Source organism: Leopardus geoffroyi, chromosome E2, assembly GCF_018350155.1.
Source record: "Leopardus geoffroyi isolate Oge1 chromosome E2, O.geoffroyi_Oge1_pat1.0, whole genome shotgun sequence".
NCBI classification, from domain to species: Eukaryota; Metazoa; Chordata; class Mammalia; order Carnivora; family Felidae; genus Leopardus; species Leopardus geoffroyi.
In genome coordinates, this window is record NC_059335.1 from 22,247,509 (window position 1) to 22,275,000 (window position 27,492).

The 27,492-nt window shown below is 49.6% G+C and overlaps 1 protein-coding gene across 16 annotated transcripts in view; it reads right to left on the reverse strand.

Moving 5' to 3' along the window:
• ZNF536 (zinc finger protein 536) overlaps window positions 1–27,492 on the reverse strand; it is a 438,831-nt gene that overhangs the window by 151,411 nt on the left and 259,928 nt on the right. For 9 of the 16 annotated variants that reach the window (XM_045442586.1, XM_045442585.1, XM_045442583.1 and 6 more), the window contains 2 exons: window positions 11,022–11,174; window positions 5,659–5,712 (listed from right to left, as the gene is read on the reverse strand). The exons of 1 other annotated variant lie outside the window; for it this stretch is intronic. In XM_045442586.1, the coding sequence (XP_045298542.1) occupies window positions 5,659–5,712; window positions 11,022–11,174 (207 nt within the window). The remainder of the gene's footprint in view (window positions 1–5,658; window positions 5,713–11,021; window positions 11,175–27,492) is intronic. 6 more of the 16 variants (XM_045442589.1, XM_045442596.1, XM_045442594.1 and 3 more) reach the window with 1 other exon arrangement.

Here is a 27,492-nt window from a genome sequence, read left to right on the forward strand (position 1 = left end):
CCGTTAACTTCTTCACAATAGCACCCTGTCCATAGCCACGGTCATTTCTCCCAGGAAACTCAGCGGCCCCCACCCATTCCTCTGTTTGTTGGTAAGCCACACGGATATAAAAAGCAACGGCAACTCATTGGTGGGTGGTGTATCCCCAAGACATTTTACTGTGTCTGTCTCAGCGGATGCTCTGACTCCCAATCTCTAGGCATAGGGCACTTGGAGGTAACAACACTCTAGAGGCGGGGAGAAGGATTCTTTGAGCAGGGGACTCCACATCATCTCCAGAAATCATGCCGGAACCTTGGCGGAACTATTGTCTGCATCTTCAAAATGGTGGCTATGGGCTCCCCATTCACTCGTGCAAGATGCTAAAGGTCACCCCTGGACACGTCAGAGATGGGAAGGGAGGCCGAATTGGGAATGTATGTCTCTAAATTGAAAAGTCCCAATTGTCTCTGGCTAGACCAACGACGTGGATCTAGCAGGAAGAGTATCCCCTTTGAGCTAAAGGCATAAATGGCCTCGGGCACCATTTTCCCACTTTCTGGAGTCAGATTCACTCCAGCCATGCTATTTGGACACCTCATCAGAGGTCAGGGAACCCTCAGTAGGACAGACGCTATGGACAGGCACTTCTGGGCTGACCCAGCAGTCCGGTGGCCGGTTGGAGCAGAAGCAGGTTCTGGAGCTGAGGGGATAGCAGCCGGACTTGTGACAGGAGACCCCAACTAGGAACTCAGAATCCTGGCTCCCTAGGTTAGCAGGAACGTAGGGGAGGGCCCTGCAGTGAGAGCTGGCAGAGGTGAGGCCTGCAGGTACTGGGTGAAACTCAGGATGCATTTCAGAAATGCACCTGGAAATGATTAAGTGCATCTGGCAAGGGGTTCGCAGAGGATGCATGGGCGTTCATTAGCAGGAGCTACAGAGGGAGAATGTGGACTTTTGCCTCCAGGCCTCAGTGGGGGTGGGGGGGGGGTGTTACTAGGTGGGGACTGCAGTGATGCATAAGGATGTGTGTATATATTTCCAAAGGACACACATTTGAAATTCACACTAAAGCAGTGGTTCTCAAACCCATTAGAATCACCAGGGGATTTTTAGACACTAGTTTTGGAACACAACGCACAGCACTTCTGATTCTCTAGGTCTGGGGTGGGGGCCAGAAGGCAATATGTTGAACAAAGTGTCCCTGGTGATTCCGATGCAGTGTAAAGGCTGTACTTTGAAAAAACCCAGGTGAAAGAAACTGCTTGGGGGCTTTAAAAAATGCCGACACGTGGTCCCTCCTCCACCGCCAGAAATTCTGAGTTAATTTCCAGGATGAAGACTGGGATTCAGGTCCCTCAAAGGCCCCCATGTGGGCCTCTGCTGAGCCTGGGTGGAGAAGCGCCCTTGTAGGTAGACATTGTGGGGTGGCTTAGCAGGGAAGGTAGTCCGCTGGGGACCCTAGGAAGTGTTTGCTAAGTCTGCAGTGGGGACCAGAGGTCCCATGCTGGTTTGCACTCCCGGGGACACAGGACCCATCTTGGGGACTCAGCTTCCTCAACCTGTCATGTGCGAAGTCAGCGTTCTTAGTGCTGAGGCTCACGTCAGCTCTGAAGCCCACGTCAAGAGCAAAACCAGGTCTCCCGAATGGGGCCATATCGTACGTGTACAAACACGCGGGCACCCACACACACCCAGAAACGTGCAGATCCGTTCACACACAATGTTTAGATTGAATGAGTGAGCACCTTCACCTTTCGCCTCCCAAGTAGGGAGGGAAACTGAGTGAGGAACCAGAGATGAGGCGTCAGCACCCATTGCTTGCAGGGGACACAGATCATACGCCACTAAGGCAAGTAGAGTCCACACACATACACGCCACATAGACCTACACGCACACACGCATTACAGCCCGTCACACACTCACACAACATTCATACACACACGCGCACACACATGTGTTACAACCAATCACACACTCACACACACATACCACACCCAGCACGTACCCAACACCCATATACACATGACACACACACATCACACACTCATATACCACATGTGCATACTACACACACACACACAACATACACACCTATCACACATACACATACCACACACACACACATACGCCACGCACACACAGTGTAGGAAACTCTTCTTTGTTCAACCCACTTCTCTTTTGCAGCTCTTTGGCCTCCACTGCTCCAGGAGAAACAGGCCGTCGCTGAGAAACGGGATTTGGGGTCTCCAAGGGTCTAGGCCCTGCTGGATTGGGGGCTACTTAGTGAGTTTGCAAAGGTGATTTTGACTGTACGTGATACACACAGGCTCTAGCCTTTCTCTACCCCTTGCCCACGCTGACCGAATAGTTCTGCATGGTTCCACGGCCTGCCTCGTTCTTCCTGTCACCCCACTTCTGCAGATAAATGCTCCACAGCCAATTTCCAGGGGACAAATCCACCCCTCTGGATTTGTGTTTTAAAAAAAAGATCCTTGGGGCGCCTGGGTGGCTCAGTTGGGTGAGCGTCCGACTTCAGCTCAGGTTATGATCTCACAGTTGACGAGTTCAAGCCCCGCATCGGGCTCTGTGCCGACAGCTCGGAGCCTGGAGCCTGCTTCGGATTCTGTGTCTCCCTCTCTCTCGGCCCCTCCCCCGCCCATGCTCGGTCTTTCTCCGTCTCAAAAATAAAGATAAACATTAAAAAAAAATTTTTTAAAAAGATCCTTGATTTTATTTTCTTTATAACCCTTAAACGATTTGCATAAACACTACTGCCCTCTCCTTGACGCCCTCTCTCACCTCCTGGGGCCTCGTCTCAGAGAGGGTACGGGGGACGCTTCAGACCCCAGCTAGTGGTGTGTGTTCCTGGCCAGGCAAACCCAGGTATGGAATCATCTGGGATGAGTGTCTCCTGGCAACCCCAGGCAGCCCAAGGGTCCCACTGCCCACTGGAAACATTCCAGTGGGTACACAGACATGCCTTCCCCCAAGGGTGCATCTCAGAGTGCTTGGGAGACAATCTCCCGACACTGGCCTAAACAAGACGGAGGGAAACCTGTCAGCACCTTTAGTAGGCTCTGAGGAGAGGGCAAGCCCTTCCCTTGCGTTTGGTGACCGCGGACACAGAATCTACCCGTGCCAAGAGCCGCTTCACAGTCAGGGTCTCCGTATCTGGCCACGCGTTTTGACCCGAGTGTGCTGGGCTAAGTCTCACACAGCCCCAGGCTTCTGCCCAGGACCGAGTCAGGGAGCCAGTCAGCCCTCTCCCACCCAGCGTTCCCCATATGACCCGGTGGCACAGGCGACCCCAGACCCTGCCTGCAGCTCTGTCTAGTTGAATGATTGGCCACTCAGGCCATCAATTGGCCCGAATCTACTGGGAGGATCACTCAGACTGCCCCAAGCTTTCAAGGGGGTCATGAGTCCTCCAGTTACCTCCATGACATTTGGGACTCTGTCTTTTCGTCTGCCTGATGTTGGAGGCAGACACTCAGATGCCGTCAGAGCCAGGCAGATCACAGAAGTGAGCGAAACAGCAGGGTTTGGGGGGAGGGGTGGGTGGCTCTCCTAGAGAGCAGCCGCCCCCGACTACAGGCAGCAGGGGCCATGAGGACCGCTGACATTCTAAGAAAAGGCCCTCCGTCCAGATTTCTACATGCAATATCCTGGTTCTTAAATATTGGCACCTGCTTTAAAACTTTTTCAAACACCTGGAGGACCACAGTACCTTAGTCTGCAGACTGGGTCTGGACTGGGCGGACAGTTTGAAACCTGCATCTGGGGAAAGGATGCCCAGTACTGAGCTATTCACCCAGGGAAGAAAGCAGGTCAGAACACTGGGGGCCCTCCGTGGGGGAAGCCTCTCCCAATATTTTAAAGGAACAAGGTACGGGCACAGACAATACACTTGTAGAAAAGAGAGCTCTGCTAGAAGAGGCATGCTGAAATAAAAAGTCATCGGTTCGTCATTCCAATAGACTAATGAATTACTGGAAACATCTTACATTAAAGCAGTTCCCTCCCGACACGTGGTACAAGATGTATATTCAACTTTGGGATACCACTGATAACTTCTCCCAGGCTCTGTACCATAAATTTTTAGAAATACATGACCAAGTGGTTTAATTAGTTCATTGTACCTATTTTCACACGAGCACGTCTTTCATCGTTCTGAGCCTCCACTTTGCACTTCATGGGCCAAAGGAACCCTCACTGTTCGGGGGAGTTATTTTGGCATTATTCGATGGAGCCAATACCCCAACAGCACCTCTCCAAAACTAACAGGTGGATTCACATTATTCTCTCTGGAAATCCCTTTACCGAGCTTTTAAGAAGTGGCTCATGTTTCTAACGTGTATGTGTGTGTGTGTGTGTGTGTGTGTGCTAAGTCTCCTGAAGTGTTTTAACTTTTAAGGGGAGTAACTGGATATTTCCCCGTATTTGCACCCTCCATTTGATATTTATTTAGTCTTTCTACATGTCTTTACTTAGTTAATACCAGGAGAGATAGATATGGTGGTGCCTTTGCAGCCAAGCTTCAGTACATTAATATAAATTGTACACTAATTCCCCCAAAGCATATATATGTTGTAAACCTGAAGACTTTTCACACAGCTGCTTATTGCTAAACAGTGCCTTGTCCAGAAGGGGACAATCTGTGTCTCTAATTGCTGTCACTGAAGCCGAGATTCATTATGTGACTTTCCCATTAAAATGTGAGCATTAATTTGTATAATGAAATATCACCCACTGCAGTGTTCATTAGCCATGCCCTACTGTATACGGCACATTGTTAGCTACCTAGAAACTGTAGTTAATTTCACTAATGGATATTTCCCTACTTAGTGTTTGGTAGGAAATTTATACTGTAACATTACCTCTTAAACTTTTAAGGAAATTTAAATTCAATCAATTATTTTCAACAAAAGTTTGGGATGTCATTAAGGCAGGAACAGCAAGGTTGGCGGACTGTGGAGGGATAAAATGGGCTTTTAGTTCATCTTAGAAATACAAAAATGATAGAATTTTAATTCAAAACAAAAAGTAAAAAAAAAAAAAAAAAGAAGAAGAAGCAAAAGAAGAGAATCATGTTTTGGCAAGCTGATCTTTTTTTTTTTTCTTTCCATCATTATTCAGGTGGCTGTCTCCCACTAAGGACAACAACACATGCTCTCCTTTTAGAAAAAAAAATGGGAAAAGCACTCATGTTAACCAATCTATATTTGAAAATCTATTCAATGTGCTTTTATAAACGTTAAAACAGCCTGGTCACCTTACCTAGGAGAGGAAACGGAAGCATCGAAGGTAAGGTATGTGTACCTCGGGCATTAGGCACCTGGGCTAGGCCCACTAAACTCTCGTTTCCACCCACATCCACTAACACCAGTTGGTGCTTCGGAAGCTCTTTGAAGATGAAAGGCAGTTTCCAAAACGGCATGAGTAATTTATCATCTCCTGATTCAGCGAGTAATCCCACCCCACCTTCCATACCTCCATGTGCCACAGTGGCTGCTTCCCTGCCTCACCACCTCCCTAACCTCTTCGCGCTGCTGGGGAAACTGAGGCATGCGGGGTCAAGGAGGCGTGGCCTCAGGCCATTGTGAGTTGGGGGTAAAGGAGGAGCCAGGGTGTAAGGTACTTCCCTTTGAAATCGCCGGGAGGCTGCGTCAACACACCTTGTGGGTACAAGTCACTTCCTTTCCTCCCGCTGGTTATGGTGTGGACACACACTGTCAAAGAAATGTTGCATTAATTCCCTAAAACAAGCCAAAAAATCCACCCAGAAAAGTAAAAATACCAACACAGTGCAGCGGTTAAGAGACAGATCTGGGTTTCACCCTGTAAGCGATGTTGAGCACCCCAGGGTGGGTAACTTCACGGCTCTGAGGTTCTGTTTCCTCCTCCCTGCCGAGGGGCAGGGTGCAACCTGGTCACTGAGGGGCTGGGACAGAGAAGGAGTGAATTCAGGTGCAGGGATCAGCACGGTGCCCGCACCTGCGAGTGTCCACAAAGTGGTGGCTACTGTTCCTATTATTGTTGTTATTACATGATTCCTACTGGCTGCATTTTTCTGCCTCCAACCAGTAGCTCCCATGCAGTGTGGACTTGGCCTCAAGTCAAGAGGTGAGAGAGTCCCTGACCCCGGCCCCCATCTGGGCACACATCCCTTTGACAATGGTACTGCACGACAGAAGCAACTTCCACGTTCTCTGTGGTCCTATCGGGCCAGGGACACCTTGCCTGGGGACGAGCATGCGAGCAGGAGCCAAGGAGAGCACCCCAGACACCCCACTCAGCCAGCGTCCAGCTGCTGCGTCACAGAGGCACCCACCTGGCAAGGGTGAGCCGAGCTGGGCGTGCCCCACACGCCCACCCTGACCACAGCCCAGAGCCCTGGAAAGCCACCTCCAGCTTCCCTGTACAAATCCATTTTCATAAAGAGGTTCTCAACTCAGGGCCGGACCAGTGCACGCAGCACATCAAAACCAGATTAATAAACCACTCGCATAATTTGAGAGGGGAAAAAACTAATGAGATTTATTTTTAATTAGTCCCTGAACTTTCGTGCCTCCAAGTTTTCATGAGTGAGGTTGCTTATTACATTTCTCTACGATGGTCATTCCTGAGACAACAGGAGCCTCCTGGGAAACCCAACACACAGGTAAGCCACCTGAGACGACTCAGCCTGGGGTCCTGCAGCCACTACATGGGGTGTCACACCCATCTGGGGCTTGTGTGGGGAATACACACCCCTTCAGCCTTCCGGAAACTGATCAGCACGTGCCTACCTCCTGTACACAAAACAGACCCACGGAGCCCTGGAGGGTATCCCCAAGATGGGGCTAGAGGAGAGGGAAGTGAGGAAAAGAAGGAAGCACATTTTCAGGCAGCCCATCATGAAATGATTGGCCAGCCTCGGCCGGGGGCGACCTAGGGAATATCCCTGCCTCCCGTTGCGTGTTAGGACTAAATGTTTGCTGCTGCAACCCCGTGATGGTTGATTTTCTACGTCAGTTGGGCCACGTGGTACCCAGACATTTGCTCAAATATTATTCTGGGTGTGTTTGGGAAGGTGTTTCTAAATGCGATGAGCATTTGAATGGGTAGACTGAGGAAAGCAGATTGCCCTCCCCAGCATGGGTGGGCTTCATCCAGTACACTGGAAGCCTGAACAGAAAAAAAGGCTGAGTAGGGGAGAATTCACTGTCTCTGCCTGTTTTCCAGCTGGGACATCCGCCTTCACCTGCCTTTGGACTTGGGCTTGGGCTGGGACTTAATGCCACTGACTCCCCGGGGTCTGCTGTCTTGCCAAATGCACGTCTCGGGACATCTCAGCATCCATAATTGAGTGAGCCAATTCTTTATAATAAATCTATTTATTTATTTAAAGCATATATATATATGCTTTATCATCTACAATATATATTGCGCATACCTAGAATATGAATATATATATATATATATATATATATACGTATATATATATATATATATATATATATATACACGATTTCTCTGGAGAACCCTGATGCAATCTCCTTTCTGAGCCTGCACTGACTGGGTCTGAATTCAAATCATCGCCATGTGCTCTAGAAGACAAACCATACACATTCAGTGATTGGGTCCTAATCCGCTCGTGGTAGTGTTTGAAACAGGAAAGCAGTTCGGCCTCCCTGGGTGTCTGTAATCAGCTTCTGCCACTCTTCTGGAGTGGCCTGTAGGATTTGAGAGCCCCTCGGGGCCCCTGGGGCCCTCCACACGCCTCCCTCGGTCCCGCATGGGTCTGGCTGCAGCTCAGGGGGTAGCAGGGAACGTTCTGGCTCCTGTAGGCTCTCCCCAGCCCCCAGGTGCTGAGAACAACCTGGGTTCTGCATCTACTCAGCCCCTCCCTAATAAACAGGTGTTGGTGGAAGGAGGGCAGTAATTGAGTTAATGTAGTGGAGTTAAAAAAGGAAAGTGGTTTCTATCAGTGGATGCTCTATGATCGAGACGGCTCATAAAGACGGAGTGGGATAGAAAAACACAGAGAATGTACCACCTCATACGCTGACCAATTAAAATATATTTATTACACACTGGATTTTTAACTGTGCTCATATGGGTCCATTACAGAAAAACTTCAAAACATGGTATTTTGGAAAACACGGATTCTGTCTCATAGACTGCTGTCCTCTGGCCATGTCACTTGGAAATACAAGAACACAGACAGAAAGGGGGCAAGGCAGGACAGGACATCCCCACAACTGGAGCCCCGTATTCACTCGTTTATTAACAAGTAACTTGATTTGGATTTTTAATTACTCATGTAATCTACACTTTAACATTGTCAAAATGGATGTTTATTTTGGTGATTTGGAACATGCCACACTTTCTGTTCTATTCAAAGGCACGAGTCTAAGCATTTTCCAACTTCTTTGTTCTTTGATAAAAAGGAAATTGATCTTTATCTGGTAACCATTCTGACTTTTAAACACTGCAAATGCTGTTTCCGAGGGGGGCTGGCAGTGTGATGTTTCCATGGCTTCTTTCATTTTCTCCCTTATTCTGGGAAGTTTCCGGAATGCCTCTGTCCACGGCCTTGTCTTGCTTCTCTCAGTGTCTCCAAAGACTACTGGTCACAAACCTCAGAAGTTTGTGAAGCACAAGAAGCAGAAATTTAGGGGGGAAAATAACCCTTCTCAAGCTTTAAGACCTCAAAAAGCGGTATCCATTTGCTTCCATCCACGTGGTCCTAATTCACCCAAAATATTCTGGGGAGTTTCTACCACGACCACGTTTGGGCCAGCTGATGGGAGCTGGGCCCACAGGGTCAGCAGGGCTCCTGGCCGGGAGACACTGCCCCTTTCTTTCCTAACCCACACTCCCTGGCAGGGAAAACCTCACCTGTGGTGAGCCACCAACCGCCTGGTAAGCTTGGCCCAGAGGCCTGTGTCTTCATCTAATAAACGGGTCCCTGGCCAGGTCCCCACACTCCTGCGGACAGCCCAACGGTGGATGCCCTGGTGGACTGCCTCCCACATCCTGGCAGTCTGTGCCCCCCTCCAACTACCACCACAGCCCAAGGGGACCCGGCTCCAGCCTGGGGAAGAAAGTGGACATCGGCATGTTCTGAGAAAGCCAGATATCTGAGCTACCTCGTCCTGAGCCCGATCACTGGGAAGACCTCACTGAGAAGGGGACATTGGTATCAAACTCTGAAAATGAAGGAGCAAACCAATGCACCTATCTGGCAGAGAAGTGCAAAGACCCTGAGGCAGGAACTCAGGAACCCCTCCCTGAGCTCCTGGGAGGGGCCTTCTATCTGAAACCAGGACTTCTGTGTGCAACTCACAGCCTAGCTGGCACACTGTGGCTTCCAGTGGGTTCTCGTGTGCAGGCTGCCTTTCTACAAGGGCCACAGGTTCCCTGGGGAAGGGTCCATGTTCCTTGCGGCACTTGTCCCCTCCATGCCACCTGGCACAGTCCAGAGATTCCAGGAAGAAGTTCACTCACTGATTCTCAAATTTGTTCTGACATTCAAGCTTTCAAATGAATCCACTGTGCCCCTACTACATGTAAAGGGCTCTTAGAGACCCTGGGGCTCTCGAAATTATAGCAATTAAAAATATGGGCAATATTGCCACCGTCACATTCCACTTGGAGGGAGACGAACAATGCGTAAGGAAACGAACAACCGAACTGAACAGGATCGTTTCAGAAAGTGCTGAGTTTAGGCAGGGAAGTAAGACATGGCCTCTCTGAAGAGCTCACATTGAAGTTCTGGGTAAGCCCCCAGTACCTACCGGGAGGAAGGCCTTTCCAGGTGGAGGGAACAGTGGGTTCAAAGGCCCTGCGGCAGGGACTGGACCTCTGCACTGGAGGAACCGGAAGAGGCCCGTGCAGTAGGAGAGAGAGGAGGAGGAGGGTCAAGAAGACTAGGATCCCACAGGGCCTGGGGGAGTGCTTAGTTTTAGAAGCTCCCTCTTTGCCCTGGGATGACTCTAGGAGAGAAGTGCTCCGGGACAGTGGTGGTGCTCAGCTGTGCCCCAGACCATGAATAAAGACGGCGGCCCCCTGCCACCTGTTCTCGGGGCTCCTCTCGGTGTCAGGGAGATTTGCGGGCACCAGGTGAGGTTCCAGGTGAGGGGCTCCTTCTCTTTAACCACACGCTGCACACAAGGCCCGTGTGCACTAAATATCCTGCACAACCCTGAGCTTTATTGATTCCTTGGGAAATAGACCACAATTATTTTTGAAAATAGATGGCATATTTGTCTATCCTCTGAAGCAGCTCATACTCCAATAGATAAAGTGTCAGGAGAAAAATCAAAGAAAATGGAGGTGTCCATATCTCAGATAGATTTTTTTTTTTTTTTTTTTGTATTGGCAATGTGCAAACAACCAACAGAAAGCTAAGGGGAAAAAAAACATAGATGACCAAGGGACAAGGCAGACAGACAAAAAAAAAAAAAAAAAAAATCCGCATTTGTTGGAGGGGCTAGGATGGCAGGGAAATAGGAGAAATGACCAGAGCGGTCCAGCAGCCACTTCCAGTGTTTGCTGAAGTGTTTCCTCACTTCCTGTCTCCTGTCCCCGCGGAGAGCAGCGATGCTCCAGCCTGTATAATGTGAGGGGCTGACACCATCAGTCGGGTCCCAGCTGTGGGCACGTAACCCCAGCTGGGCCAAAAGCCCGTCCACCTGAACGTGGTCAGGGAGCTGCCACACTCAGCTCCCTTCGCACTCAGAGCTGAGCTGGGCTCCGGTCATTTGCACCCCAAGGGCCCCTGGTCCATGAAAGGGGCACGAGAGGCCCCGCTTCATTAAAGACAGCGGCGAGACGTCCCGGTGCCTCCCACAAAGCATCATCCCCCCAGACCTGGACCACAGGAGACTGGCGTCTACAGGCCCGCGCGTCATCTGGGAGGCTGGCTGTGGCGGACCGAGCCGGGAGGCCAGGGTCCCCCGGGGACCCGCGGAGAGCGCGGCGGGGGCCGGTGATGACACAGTGGTCGCCCCCAGCTCGATGCCACGCACCCAGCCGCACCCACGCGTCTCACCTGTGTGTATCCGCAGGTGGACCTTTAGGTGATGGGATGTCCGGAAGGTTTTCCCACAGTACGGGCAGTCCTTCATGGCCGAGCCCAGGCTCCTGTCGCGAAGCAGTGCGGGCTGCTGGACGCCGGCGGCCCTCCCAGCCTCCTCGCCGAGGTCTGCAGCGGAGGAGAAACGTTCTCACATCACTTCCGCACGTCAGAAGCTGTTCGCACCCAAACTGCTAACACCGCACAAAGTGAAACATGTCAATACTACACCTGTCTATTTCATTCTTTCAATCTGACAGAATGCTGACAATTCATGTATTTTCTTGTTATTCTCTTAAATTATTTCATCTTTCCTATCATCATTTTAAGCAGCATATGGTACCTTTATATTGAACTGAATTAAACAAGAAAAGAAACAGCTGTGTCAGCAGCTGGTTTGATTTCTTCTTTCGCTTCGCTCCTATTAAATATATTTTTTTTTTCAAAAGTTTAAAAATGGTGGTGTTTGTTGAATCTGATTAATTTGTAATACGGACTAGCCGGAGAGCTCACTATGGGACCGACAACACATTTGCATTATATCTAGCAACAGATGAGGGGGGAAAGAAAATATGTCTTGGCCAAGTCCCTAAGACATGCAGACATACAGCTATTTTGGGACAGGAAAGAAAATTATCCAAAACTGATCATTTCTTCCTTGCCGAGTCTTGTATCCACCGCTGGCTGCTGTAATCTTATGAAAGGGAGAAGAAAAAGTATGAAAATGCAGTTCCACAATTAGCCCATGATAAACATATAGTGACATATTCAAAGTCATGTGCAGAAACTCAGCTGCTAGACTCCCATAAACTTCGAGCAGAGCAGTTAAATCTTTGTGCAGTGACTTGAGAACTTCCTCTGTAAAGTATCAATACAAATTTTCCTTCCTGCTGTTATTTGTTATGTAACCCAAACCATTAGAAAATGGAATAAAATTTACATACGGCTGCCTTCTGCACAGAAATGATGGGACATAATAGTAAATAAAACCGTGAAAATATCTAGTGGTTGGAGGACATGTTATCGCAACGCCCGAGGCCCCACATCACACTGCCAAAGAGGCGACATCAGGGGAGCAGGGCAGGAGCTGGGAATCTGCATCTCCCGGGGGCTGGGGGTGGGGTGGGCAACCGAGCCCTCTCCTCTGGCCTTCCCGCAGAGCTGGAGGCTGACCCCCTGGCAGAGAACGCAAGCTCCTGAGGCTGGCGGGGTCCTCACTGCAGCTCTCAGCCCACCCTCTAGGCACCATGGTAGATCCACTAGGGGAACAAGGGGACCTTCTGAGATAATAAGCAGACCTGTGACTTCTGCAGAGAACAGAATAAACAAGATTTGTACCTTCCAAGCAATGGAAAATGCAAATTGCTTTTATTCTGCAACATCCGTTCCTGGTGTTTCCTGCTAACAGCCAAAAGGGACAGACTTATAGGCCATGCACAAGATGAAGGCAATCACATTTCATTCTCATTTGGATGTTTGCTCCAAGCAACCGTGGAAACCCTGGGCCTCAAGCATCCTCTCTGCGTTTGGACTAATGCACAACAATATCGTCACCCTGGCAAAGTTCTTTGAAGGCTCACTTTTGATCCCACTTTCTCTCCAGCTCCTCCAACCCTCCTTGAAAGGGCCATTCAAAGGGTTTATCTACCCAGCATCTTTTTTTTTTTTCCCCCATAATTTTGCATGGTAGGAGGACCGGGTTCAGCCGCATCTAGAACTCAAACCACCTGGCACTAGCTTTCTGATCATCCACATGAATGTGGAAAGGTGGCTATTGAATAAGGCAACGCACAGGAGAGTGTTATCACTTCAAGGCAAACAAATGCCCCCGTGCATCACAGCGGGGTGCTTCACACCCCACAGGTTCAACCCATCAGGGGCCACGGCCAATCAGGGGCCACGGCCACCAGTTCGCTGACGGCTCAGGAGAACAACGGCCAGATGCCAATTTCAAGTCAACCAACCACATCCTAGGTTTAAGTACCTGGGATGCCATCTCCTACCCATTCTCCTTCCCGCACGCACCCCCCCACTTCAAACGTGTTGCATTTGTCCCCCCAGCGTGACTCGGCTTTCCTTTTGTGGCATCCTGAGGTCAGCTTAAAGTCGCCAAGAGCCTGATTCTGATTCTGCCAAGTGCTTTGTGCCACAGAGTTAACTAACATACCCTATTTAAGTTAGGAGGCTGATAGCTGTCAGTTTGCATCATAAACAGAACTAAGTGGCCCGGGTGTTGGCTTCAGGACAGAGGTAGTGGGCAGGTGTGGACTTGTGACGTTAAATTCCTGCAAAGCCCCATGTTCCACCATCTGCTCATGAACACCTTCCCCAGAATCTTCCTCCAGCCTTTGTGAGCAGTGGAAGGTGGAGCTGTCCAATGGAACAGGAGGGAGAGAGCGTGGAGGACATATTTCTACTGTAGCTTTTGGTGAGTCCTTGCTCAGGGCACAGTGTCGGTAAATACACGCGCCACTCTGGAAGGTTCTACCGAAGCTGAGGGTGAGCGGTGCCTCACTATATGTCACTCTAAGTGATGGCCTGTATCTGTTTGCCTTTTATCTTTCTATCTTGGATATGTGTGGCCCAATAAAAAGAATAAATTTGTAAGATAAACAGCTTTCTTTGCAGATTTAAGAGTCTAATTTTCACTCTACACAGAAATGATGATTTTTTTTTTTTTTTTTTTTTGGAGGGCCAGAAGGCCTATGGCATTTACTCTTAGACTAATCCAAATAGAAAAACAAACTCTGAGCTACGATGAAGGGGCATTGTGGGTGGTCCCAGAAAGTGTCCGGAGAGGCTGAAAGCCACGGACAGCCACAGCTGAGGAAGGAGGGCCACATCACACCCTCACAGGGCCTGTGTGTGAGTGGGCGCCTGAACCCGGATGGGTAGCAGCGAGCATCGTAGGCCCAATTCGGCCCGGCCACCCCAAGAGCCCAAGAGGCTCACTCAGCGAAAAGCCGGGGCTGCCCTCTGACTCCTTCTCTACCCAGAGTATAAAAGCACCGTCAGCTGTCCTTCTAGAAGACTCCCAGGCTGGAGTCCCGACGCTTTGCCTGCGGCCCCACGGAGCTGCATAGTGAAGCAGTCCCCCGGTCTGCTTACAGACAGACCGGCCTACCCGGCCTCTCCAGGAAACAGGGAAAAAAAGAAGCATGGTAGGAGTTACATCTGTCATCCTTCCTTAGACCGCTGGCGGACAGTTTCAGCTTTTGAAAAAATGTAACCTGCAACCCGCAGTACGTCTTTCCTTCTGATCAGACCCTTGTTCCAACTGTTTTGGGTAAACGGAAGGTGAATGTGAGCACGGAGGTCAGCCCCAGACCTGTCATCTACGCCCCCTTGCTCATCTGAGAAACAATGGCCAGTCCGGCCTGCCAGCCCCCAGAGGCTGGGTGTCCCTGGGGGCAGGGCATCTGGCTGCAGGCTGGGAGCCCATCTCCTTACCTCACACACTTTCAGCCTGGGTGGGTTCTGGGCCTCAAGTGATGCGGAAAATGGCTGAGAAATAACTCATGGGACCCCTGCTTCTGTTCTTGACCCCTCTAAATAAGAAGTGGATGTCTTGTACGGATGCAACCCATGATATTCCAGAGGGACGCAGACTGTACGTGCACCCCTTCCAGAGTTTTAACCTAGAACAAGTGAATTGAAATAGGTCTCAGAAACCCTGCAAGCTTTCTCCTGCTCCTGAAAGCTGACATCGCTATTAAGTCATCTAATAAAATGATCTACTAGAACTAATAACTGGATTTACCCATTTTGATTATAAATTGTACTTTATTTGGGACAAAATGGGTATGTTTTTGTTTATAATGCAATTGATTTATGTCTTGTGGGGACATTTTTGTTATTGTTGTTGTTTCTTTTTTTTTTTTTAACATTTATTTATTTTTTGGAGGCAGAGAGAGGCAGAGTATGCAGGGGAGGGGCAGAGAGAGGAGGAGACACAGAATTCGAAGCAGATGCCAGTCTCCAAGCTGCCAGCACAGAGCCCAACGCAGGGCCTGAACTCACGAACCACGAGATCATGACCTGAGCCGAAGTCGGATGCTCAACCGACTGAGCCACCCAGGCGCCCCTATTGTTTTTCCTTGATATTAAAGAATAGAAGGAAAAAAAAAAAAAAAAAAAGGAAGAGATGGGCCCAATCACTCCAAGCTATGTTTCAAGTGTATATTATTTGGGGGTGAGGGGACACAAGACAGGACCTTCCTAATTTTGTCATCTCAAGGTCAGAAGCCATGCCTCCCCCGGTTCCATTTGCGTGTTCCAATCCTCCAAGTGGACAGCAAGGTTGGCCTAGGTCAAGGTGACATTACAGTGCATTGCCTTCCCCAGCATTCACAGAGGGAGGGTGGGAAGGAAGGAGGACCCAGGGCGATTAAAAATGGCCATGGTCCTGTTAGAATCTTCCTCCTCAACTGAACCACAGACTGGCAGTCCTGGATAGACAAAGCATCAAATACTTAGAAAGACAAACAACTTTTCAAAAGTTAAAGCCTAAACACACATAAAATACTATCAGCAGCTGTCTGGATCCATCCCTGAAGTGGGTTAAATTGCTCTCCACGAATATGATTTGAATTTACGGGGGCCTCACTACACATTTAACCTTACTGGTATGTATGTCCGGAATGTAAAAACGTAACGACATAAATTTGTATCTTAAGGGTAGGTTCCCCCCAGGTTATCTTTAAACACTGAGCTTCCTTGGTACACATTTAAAATAGGCTTGTTTGTCAAGAAGGCTGACTTGGGAGTCAGGAGAGGGAATCTTTTCCTTCAGCGTTCCTGATGCCTGGCCGTCCTTAGGTACATCCCTTCACCCACCCCCTGCCCTGGTTCCATCTGGCCCCGAGGACTGCTCCAGCACCCTGTAACCCCGCAGTGCCAGAAGATGCCCAAGCCCACCACAGGCCGCCTTCACCCACTTGGCCTTCCATTCACCCAGTCTAGCCTCATCCTACGCCAAATAGGAAACCAGAGATGGGTCTTAGAGAGATGGGAGGGAAAACACCATAAAAAAGGATAGTAAGTGCTCCTAAATATTCCACGTGCCCCTACTTTTCCCAGCTTCCTTGGCACTGAGATCCAGTGACAAGTCCCGGCCCACGGCTGAGGGCGACGCAGAGGAGAGACTGGGTGCCGCCACCTCCTCCCTCTCTCCCCCTGCCACGGTGACCTTGCAACACGAAGGTCGAGGTGGCAGCATCACAAGACAGAAGACGATGGGTCGCTGGGTCTCCAGATCGCCGGGAACCCGTCCACGCCAGATCGCATGGATGAGAACCCATCTTGGTTCTGCAGCCATGGTGATTTGGAGAGCCGCCAGGAGGCCACCAGGAACTGACCAGGAAGAGTACACGTCTCCTTGTGAACTGTTCCAGGCTTAGTCCCAGTCTCCCGCGGAGTCCCACCGACACACGGAACGAGGCAGGGAGCAAGATCCAGGGAGACCGACAGGGATAGAGGGAGACCAAAAAAGGAAAGCAAAGAGTGGTTTCCTCTCAAAGTGTGGATATGTGCTCACTTCTCATTCCATGCTGCCGAGGCAGCCTCACATGGCCAAAAGTATATTTTGGAAACATGTCCGTTAAAAAAAATGATGATGATGGTGGTGGTGGTGGTGGTGCTATATCCAACACAGTGAAGGGAGAGGTATCCCAGCAATCTCATGCAGGTAAGGTAGCCATCTGGACACCTGAGCACTTACTACTTTACAACACGAAATGCCATGGCATTTTAATTTCTATGGAACTTCTTGTGTCACAGAAAATACATTTTCCCAGATGAATTGTGCAGTTAATTCTGAGTGTCTGCCTTGTGCAAAGAGCATCTCAAAAGCATGGCTCACACTTCATTAATGAAGAAAAAAGCTATTTGTGGAGTCAGGCAGGGGGACGGGGGGGTTGGTGAGCAGGACACTGAAAAAGTGCATCTTTCTTAATTTTTTTTGCCCGCGGACACAAGTGCTTTGAAGTAATTTCAGGAAATAATCAACACCTTGGAGAAAGTCTGAAGGAATATATAGTTCCTCTCTCAAGCTTGACCCTTTCCCTTATTTTGAAAACTTTAAAATTAACAGACCCAAAGAAGACAATGATTATTGTGGTAGAGATTGCTGGTTCAGTGAAGACTTCCTTTTATTTAATTAAAAAAAAAAAAAAAGATTTTAAATCAGTGGTTGGTATAAAAATCACGACATGACTGTCGACAATTCTATTTAACTCTTGGGAGACAAAACTCATGTCTGAAGTCAGTATTCATCTGGTGTTTCTGCTTCATCAAAGGTCTCTGTTATGACGCCATATATAGTCATGTTAAACAGGCATCAACACGGAATGGCAAAAGTATTTGTTTGAATGCAGAGCTATTTTAGAAAAGGATGTCCACTTGTGAAAGGCTACACCCACTTCCCCTTGGGCTCTTAGGCCCAGGGCCGGGGCTGGGCTCACGGGCGAGCCAAGCCCAGGGCTCGTGAGCTGAAGTCTGTGCGTCGAGGTGGAGAGGGGAAGGGTGGAATGTTCTCTACCGGTTCCTTTCCTCACCTTCGACCCAAACTCAAAACGGCACAGAGCTCCGCTTGCTTTGGGGAAGATCGGCTTTCTGGAATTGGGGAAATAGGTCATTAAAAGGCTAAAATTTGGAGGAAAAAAAAAAATAAGACACTAGGATCTCAAATAGCTTCTCTAAAGCAACATTTTGATGAGTTAAGTGAAAATGAATCAGAAACACGTGGATTAAATTTCCCTTAAAATATACAAGGGCTTCAAAATCAAGCACTGCGGGCCAAATGTGTTTCTGGTTTTACCGAGCCCAGAGCCCTTTCCTAATTGGCAGGGGAGTGTGCAGGACGCCCCCCCCCCCCAACTGCTGGCGATTGGGCCACCCATGGGGTCTCTTCCCCTTGGCACCGTGTGACGCTGCTGTCGACAACATCCTCTGTAACCACGTTGCCAGCTTTCCCGAGGCCCTCAGGGCCCGCTGCAGCAGGCGCCCTTCTTCCCCAACCTGGGGGCTGTGACCGTGGATGCACAGGGAGCGTGTGGGCCGCACAGAATCGACCTAGGGCAAGACATCCGGGGCGATGGGTCCCTCTGGACTCCGCACACCCCTGTCTTCCCTCTGGCCCGGTCAGGAGTGGGGGGCGGGGACCCGTGCCAGAGATGGTTGGGGGTGAGGCAGTGCAGAGTGGGATCACATACGAAGTGGCCTGGGTGAGGAGAACCAGGCAGGAGAGCGAGTCGGCGGAGGGACAGCCCAGGGAGCCGCCCCTGGGAAAAGCCAGGTTGTGTGCAGGGTAAGGACACGCCCCTGGCTCCACTGGTCTTTACAATAACCCTCGACTCCTTCTCACGGCCTGCAACCCCCTTTTCAAGTGGCCCCCACTGCTGCTGTGCCCTCATCGCACTCCTGAATGTACTCCAGCCACCCCCACCATTTTCTATTCTCAAGCCCCCCTATCTGGTGCCCCGTTTAGAGTTTTGCTCTGGCTGCCCCTCCTCCCAGGATTCTTTCTCCAGAATCCACACAGAGACTCGCGTTCAGGCTTGAATCCCAAAGACACCTCCTTGGAGAGGCGTCTCTGACCAGGCTGTTTGGGGGCTGCACGCCTCCCAGCCCCCAGCCCCCTCTTTCTCTGGTTTGTTCCTTCACAGCACCTACCTATCACCCCTTGCAGACTCTCACTGACCTATGTATTATCTGCTTACCACCTGTCCCCTCCCCAGAATACGAGTTCCACGCGAACATGGGCCATTTACTGCTGTTTGACATTATGTCCCCGAACGTGACAGGCAGTCAGTTCATAGCGGGAACTTGATACATACTTTTTTTTTTTTTTTAATTATGCATTTTTCAATAAATAAAAGAATCCGAGGAGGCGAGCAAACTGAAATTCAGAGGCTAAGATCAGTTCCTGACTGCAAGAGGGAAGCTGCTTTGAGTAACCTAGGAGGAGGAGCTGGCCCAGGGCACCAAACAGCAAGATACCTGAAATGCCCCCGAGGGCTCAGCACCTTCAGGGGCTGGGGTGTGATGCCAGCAGGGTGGGTGGGAGGTCAGGGGCATGCCGGAAGGCTTCCTGGAGGAAGCTGCCTTGAGGGATCTCCCAGCTCTCTCTCCGTCCAGGTGGAGGGAATCACAAACACACACTTAGAATCAGCAAGGCCACAAGTGGGCTTTTTAGAAGATGGGGGGCAATTGTTGAGGTACCATCCACTATTTCACTCGCCCGCTTCCTTGCTAAAAAAGTTCTCCCTGACATGAGAAGGACCAGCCTCCCATACACATGGAGACATTCATCAATAGGAGAGTACAGTGAGACAGATATTTTTAAAGTAATCCATGCCCCAATTACTGCTGTAATTATTGCAAAATATTTGTTACGGCTTCCTTTTTCCATCATTTAAATTAAGTACTCCTTTCTCAAAAAAAGAAAACTACAGAAGCCTTTACTTTCAGTAAAGCATAAATTCCCAAAAGATTTCTACATAATTTATTTTCTTTAAAAAAAAAAAAAACTATAGCTTTTAAGACCCTCTTAAGATAATTTACAGCCCCCTCATTTATTTATGGGGGGGGGGGTGCTGGGGGTGGGGAGAAGACTGGAGGAAATGTCTGCCCGCCGGGCGTGTTTCAAGGAATTCTTACCCAAATGACACCAAGAACCAGCTGGACTGATCTTTTTTAAAATGCACTTGGTCAGTCGCCATAACTTGTGGGGCTGAGTTTTCTCTTGGGAATCGAGCACACTGAAAGGAGAAGGCATGATTTGGAGATAACGTCTCCCCTGGAGACATGTTTTGCCATAGTCTTTTTTAAACAAAGAAGACATCTTAAGCACCTTGCAATATCTTCCATTTAATCGTTGGCAGGAGGCAAGTCCCTGATGAACGCTGGCCTGTGTCTTTCTCTTTAACCAGCTGAGTGATCCAAGCTTTTAATATAGCCGTTCCAATTATTGTAAAAGTCATCTAGTACCTTATAACCACAAATATTGACAGTTTATTGCACAACACATTCCTGACATTTGAAGGTCACACCATACATAATACATACTCTTTTATAAAAGTGTCTGGAACAAAGAGATACATGATAAGCAATTACCTCTCCCGGCTTGTATGTATGTACAGTTCGGGGCTGACTTGAGGTTGCTTGCGAGGCACATGCACCATTTTAAATAATCTATTAAGGCAGCATGGAGGCATTCATGATGGATAATTATGAAATGGCTCGTGGACACGCTGCAGTCAGATTGGCTGGCCGGGGCAGGGGGTCCGGGCAATTCTCCTCCTCTGAGTTTCAGGTCACAACGCCACTTTGCCATGGAGAGCCCTGCCTCACTTCACAATCGGATTTTCCCCCAAAGCCACCGAGCATAACAGAGTCACAATATGTTCTTGTTTTTCAGATTGGTCTGCGCGCAGCTGAAAGGAATTTTTAAAATCCACCAGCCCTGGTTCAGACGCACCCCTGCCCCCAGCCTCCTCAAGTGACCACAGCTCTGTTTCGCACAGCCACGCTGTTCCACGCCCGGGGCCGTGGCATCCAGAGAGACCCGTGGCACGAGGGTCCGTGGCTGCCGGGCCCAGGTGAAAACCAGAGTGTAGAGCGTGCTCCAAAAAACAGTGACAGCGAGGCCAGGCAAATCTCCGGAGGAACGTTCTGAGCAGGAAGGAGCTACACGCTGCCCCGTTCTCTGTCTCGTCCCTACGTCTCCTTCCTAGCCTAAGTCTGACAAAGAAAAGAAAAGAAAAAAAAAAAAAAAAAGAGTTTCAATCCCAGATTAAGCAGAAACGATTTGTGGTTCAAAGGCTCCGGGTCAAAACCAAGTTCCACCAATTCTTAGAAGTGTGATTCTGGGCAAATTACATAAAACCTCTCTGAGGTTTGGTTTCCTTATCTGCAAAACGGGGATAGACATAACAATTCATTCAGCACGGTGTCTGCTGAAGGATATGCTCTAATTCATGGTAGCTTTTAACAGGAATGTTGCCAAAGGGACACGTTCTGTGCCAGGACGGCATGGTGGGGACAGCAGAGACCTGTGGCTTTAGGGCTCTCCCCTCCCCACTAGCCCTAAGCTATGGAACTAGACACTTGCACAGGGTCCAGGATGAAGGGGGAACGGTCCTCTCCTGACAAGTCCGGGTTGGAGCAGTTTCCCCCAGCTCTGAAGGCCGAGGCAGTTCTCCCAAGTTAACAGCGAAAACAGTTCAGGCTGTAGTTGCGCTTCGCATAGATGACAATCTTTAATCACAGATGAAGTGGCAGGTCATTATAACCGACACCAAACTCCCTTCCAAATGATACTAATGTCTGCCGTTTGAAAACAAAAACAAAAACAATATATATATATATATATATATATATATGCATGTATAAATACAAATACATATATATATTTTTACAACTTTGTTAAAACAAATAGTCAGCAAATTCTCCAGATAATCGAAAGGTCTTCTAAGAGTAATTTTATTTTGAGTTGCAGAATGAACGCCCTAAAATTTAAGACACGAGACCAAAATGATTTCTATAAAGATGACGTGTTTATTAGCATTAAATCCCAGGGAAGAAGGCTTCCTTATAAAGAACACATTTTTGCATCTGAAAAGCACGCATATTAGAACGTGTGTGTTTCTTTAAGAAGCTATTCTGTTTTAGAGGGTAGCGGGTAAGATAGGGCATCACGTGATCAGGAGGTTGCTATGGTAAATATGCATTTTTTATTGAAGAGTAAACAGTGGCAGAAAACAAGTATCAATTGCCAGCTCTGAAGTTACTGCCATTTTTGAGCTGCACTGACTTATCTAGCCCTTTTAATTTGAGAACCTTTATCAGAAAAACACTATCACTGAATCAAAATTAAACATTTTTGCATAAATCCTGAACCTTTCAATACCTGGTAGTAATCATTACTTTAGCTGACATGTAAGAAATTAGCAAAAAAAAAAAAAAAAAAAAAAAAAAAATCTATCCAGTTCTGCTAATCACGGCACATTGATCTTTCCAGAGATCTGTTGTCCAGCTGGTGGATCTCCAAAGGACAAAACCTTTCACCTTGGCTCAGGCCACAGAGCAGAGGAGCCAAAGGTAGAGCCTAGAGCCGAGCCCCCCCCCCCCCCCATTGTCTAGGTACCAGCAGGCAAAACAAAGCCAAGGTGATGCCCTGGGGAACGGCCCTCCCCATCAGTGTCTGGATGCCCCAGGCTGCTGCGCGAAGGGCAGTGGACTTTCGCAAACGTGCTAAGGTACTTTCAGCCAAGTTTTCATGGTTTTCTCCTTGTAGAAATGGGGAAAGAGCCTGAAAGTTCCTGAGAGGCGACTTCTGTCTTCCTCTGACATCCGCATAGGTGACCTCTCTCAAGGACAAATCAGGCCGTGTTAGAAACCTTGGATAGGGTAGGCCCTCAACTAAGCGTCTCTGGCCAGGGGGCGGGGGGAAGAGTCTGGATTTTGTTTTCACTGACACCAGCTTTCCTTTTCACCTGTCACTTGCAGAGAGCAAGGCTGTGATTCCTCCTCCTCCACCACATCTGGCACATAGTAGGTGACACACCAGTACTCACCCGACACGTGTGTCAATGAATGATGTGTGAATAAATGAACTGACCCTAGCTCCGGGGAGAACCAGCTTCCTGGGTAGCGGCTTCTAACAGGAAGGTCAAGCTGGCTCATTCTCCCTTTGATCACAGATAAAAGTATCAAGTGTTGGCAAATTTCTCAAAGGGAACTTTCCAGACTCAGAATCCTACAGACGAGTCCAAAGGAATCTTGACCAGGGACAAGGAACAGACTCAGTAACATGAGCGTGCCCTCCAAGGAGCCCCCAGGAAGGAGGGTCAGGAGCAAGGAGCTTGTGGGGGAGGGGCAGCTGGCCAGAGCTGAGTGGCGCAAGGCCCCCAGTCACTGGTAGAGACTGCCGGCCTCAAGGGGTCAGTTTGGGCTCTGCAGCACCTCGAAACACTGACGTCTGTTTGACTCCAAGATCTGAGTTCAGTTCTCATTTCTGGGACCCCGAGCAAACCGATAAAACTTCCTAAGCTTTAGTCTCCTTGTTTGTAAAACTGGAAAATGGTACTTATCACAAAGGAATCGGGAGCGTCTCGTGAAATAGTGGGCTTGCAAGGCCTTAACCCACCTTAAATCCTGGCAGAGTAGGAAAGTCACTGGCTTTGAGATAGCCAGCTCCGGATTCCACTTTGTGCTTGCAAGTGTTTCCTGGCCCTGCCCAGCCTCCAAATACTGTTTGTAAAGCAGGACTAATGGCAGTATCTCTGGTCAAAACCAAAAGACAGAATATGAGGAAAAGTCATCTGGTCCATCTCAACTAACGGTCCCCTCCCCCACCCAGACCCAAAATACTCACATGACAGAAAACCAGGAGAAACCAGCAGGTGATGAGCCTACAGTGGAATCACCATGGGGCTCCCCTCCCCTGGCAATTCCCAGGATGATTCACACGGCCCAACTGGGAAGACCACTTCCCATGAGCCAAGTGTCACCAGCCCCTGGGTTGGGGAATGCATGAACAAGGCCACATCACCTCTACGTTTTCTAACCCTTGTTACAGCTTATTTGACACCTGTCCTCAGTGCACCTCTTTGACATGGCGGACTTAATCCAAATGTCCCCTGGAGGTGAATAGTGGGGGGTGGGAGGGAGGAGCACACAGCGTTTGGGGTGGCTCAGGCCTCCCCATCCTGTGCTCCATCCATCCACAAGATGGTCAGTGTTAAGGGCAACGGGCAGCTGCCTCTAAATATCTGTGCCCCACCTGCCCACTACAGCAAGGAGCCTGCAGCCCGGAGACCCTCTAACCAGCCCATGCCCTGTCCTGAGAAAGCACAAGCCAAGACTCAGAAAGAATCTTAGAGCTGTTCTTTGGGCACTGTGAAATGACCCAGGACTGCAGGTGTGACCTGAGCTGGGAAGTTACCTTTGACAATGCCCAAGGGGGCCATGAAAACACCACCCCACCCTGGCCTGCTCTGGGTCTGCCCAGGGCATCGCTAGAACATCAGGAGAATTCCAAGCCAGCCTTTCTGGCCCTGGAGAAAGGCGAGAACCTTTTTCCCGATGGACAGACTTCAGAAACTCACCACACCCTGATCCCACTTCCTGAAACACAAACCCCAAACCCTAGGCCCACCCACCACCTTCTTGCCTGGTTAATCCCACTCATTCTTGAGAGTTCAGCTCCAAGGTCGCTGCCTTTGGGAGATGTTCTGACTTCCTGATCACCCCAGAACGTGACATTCACGATACCAACCAGGGCTCGGGGCTTGGTACGTGTACAGAGCTTGGGACTTTGTGTGATACCTGCCAAATGTCTGACTCTCCTTCTAGACTGTCTACTCTTTGAAGGATGGGATGAGGTCTATTTTTCTCACCTTTGTGTCTCTAAGACCTCCTGGCACAGAATAGGTTCTCAGTAAATACTAAGCCACTGAATGCAAGCATGCACGAATGCATGCCTGGTGCTGGGAAGCGTGGACGGCCATTCTCTAACAGTGCAATCAAAGGAAGCGACCTTTTCCTTTTAACTTCTTCACTGGTTGACCTGCCCCACATAGCACTGAGGGCAGGTGACAGGCTGCAGCCGGCTCTCACCCAAGAGAGGGGGAGACATTGAGAGTCTGACCGCTCTGTAGCCCCAGTCCTTACTCCCTTGCCCCCCGGGGCCCATCTCTTCTCTTGGGGCTTCTGGCTGCTCCCCTACACTCTCCTCGAGACACTGCAAGGTTCCTATTGCCAGAGCCTGATTCCCTCAGAGGAGAACAGTGCTTGGTCACGAGAGCCTCACCTGCCCCACTTGCTGTGCAAGACTGTTCACAATTTCTCCTGCCCCAAGGCCTTCCCTGTCCACACATGCCCCAGCCAGGACCCAGCAGCCGTCCATGCAGACATCAGACGCTGGGTGTTGTTCTGCAGAAAGACTGGTGGCTCTCAGGAGCCCTGCCTGAGATGCTGGGGTGCAGGTGGCAGGTGGGCATGATCTCAGGGTGCAGCCAGCAGGCTGGGTGGGTGCCGGCCCCGGACCACTGCTGGCAGAGAGAGCTGAGTCCAAACCCCCGGGCCGTGCATCCGGCTGTCTGCTCTGCCCTTGTACTTCTGCTGAGTTTCGGGGCCTGAGGAAAAAGTCTGCCCAGACATATGTTCTTGGGGGGTGCTCACCACACCAGTGCTCTGCAAACACCACCTGACTGGGGAAGAATGCTCTGCTCTCCCAGCTGTGTGGCTGTGTGATGCGTACCGGATGCCCCTCTCCCTCAGCCTGGCCCCCTGGCCCTCTGGGTGCTCACAGCCTCCCACCCCCTCACCCGTTCCCCTCCCAGCTCACCCCTTGGTGGGCACCACGTGGTATTTTCTGCTATGCTCGCTTCCCCAGAAAATCTTCGGTCGTTCTGGTTTCCCGTGGAATCCCAGCCTTTAGCAAGGTGCCTGGCACATAGTAGGCACTTAATTTTTTTTTTTTTTTTTTTTTTTTTGCATAAATAACCATTAGACAAGGCGACACTACTTTGCCAGGTCGGATTCCGGTGACTTTTTCTTTAATATGGAAAATCACTTTCTGTGTTCCCTTTGGATGCTCTATCACACGGATATTCAAAGCAGTGCTGCATTCACAACACACATCGTCCTATAATGCTAATTTCTATCCCATAACCGAGAGAGACAACTAAGTGTTGCAAGGTTATTCAAAACTCCTGCCCCTTATCCTCGACTTCTCCTTAGGGGAAAATTGCACAGGAATACATTTCCTCATCTGTATGTTAAAGCACGGTTATAATCCACCTATCATGATTGCAATTTTGGGAATCAAAACGGAGATCCAAACAGCAGTGTGATCTACATTTTAGCCACATATATTATAATAAATTAAGTCAAAGAAAGAGTTCTGCATTAACTCTCGCTCTATTCCTTTAAAAGCCTATAAGAACACTGAAGCCGCTCCCTGTAAGAACTTCAGCCTTTCCTTCCCCGGGCTGCCACATCGCTGCGGCCCCACAGCCTGGAAGGGGAGGTCACAGAGCCAGCTGCCTGTGACAGCGGTGCTCAGTCCTATGTGCTCAGAGCGCTGACTGAATCAGGCTGTGCACCATGGGCTCAAAGCCACAGTCAGGCGGCCAGCCATCCTTGGCCAAGGGCAAGCAGAAGCTTCTGGAAAGAAGCAGGCAGTGTGGGCGGCATGCTGATGGAACGGTCTGACATCTGTGGACACCAGAGCTGGGGACGTGGACCCGGAGGCAGGCAGGACACAAGGGCCCGCTACCTGAACGGCCTAACCCAAGTCCTCATCTGCACCTGGGCCTCTGTTTCCACTTCTGAAAATGTGGGGACGGCACTCTAATGGAAATTGCAAACACTCATCACAGTTTTCATTTGCTAAATTTGGTTTTAACGTTGAAAAAATTCGGGGCATTTCACCTGTAGCCTCGTTTGAGCTTCTCCAGAGAAATTGTTGTCTCACGACACTGGGTCCACAGCCCCCAGGAACAGTGGCTGTCGGGCTGGGCAGGGGGCGCCTCCTCCCCAGCAGGCCCCTCCCTCTTCCTCCCTACCTGGTTGCCCCCACCCCGTGGCTGCCATCTCAGCCGAGATGGTCCCGGACACCCTTTCCACCTCTAAAGACGGCCTCAGTAACCTCAGTTGAGCAAATACGGCAGAAGCCTCCAGACTAATTCCCATAATTATGATGGGTCTATTATTTCAAAGCCGGCGATGATTGTGGGGTCAGGTGCTCAGAGGAAGAGGGAGAGAAACATACTTTAAAGTGATAGCAAATATCCTTTGATTCTCTGCTATGATACCAAATTGCATCCAGAAATGCTCAAACATGGGCTCCAACCTTAGTCAAATTTCAAAGAGGCCTCAGCAGGAAAGGCAGTGATGAGAGAGAGAAAGAAAGAGAGACAACACAGAGAGAGAGAGAGAGAGAGAGAGAGAGAGAGAGAGAGAGAGAGAGAAGGAGGAACCAGAGAGCCATGAAGTTTAAAGACCCTGTCCAGGGACATGGCAGCTGGCCGGAGCGAAGGGGACACCGGCCTGGAGGCCTCGAGCTCACCACACCTGACTTCCCCATCTTCTTCAGGTGGGAACGTCTAACCTCCTTCTTCCTGCCTTGTCCAGCATTCCTGCCCAGCCTCAGTCCCTGGTCTCCCGGCACACCCCCACCCCCGGAATCTTTTCTGGATATTTCTCCACAATGACATGCTGCTCAGGCCTGCTCTCCAATTTTTCTTGTATGTTTAGATTCCAGCCTTGCTTACCAAGAGCACCCCGTGGGCTTGCCTGTCTCGTCATCACCTACAAAGCTGAGCGAAGGGCTGGCCCACAGAGTCACTCAATAAACACATGTTGGTTGACCTTTCCATTGTGAAAGACACCACTATTCTCTCCTCTGGGGTGTTCTTTGTAGGGCTTCTTCGGGGAGGAA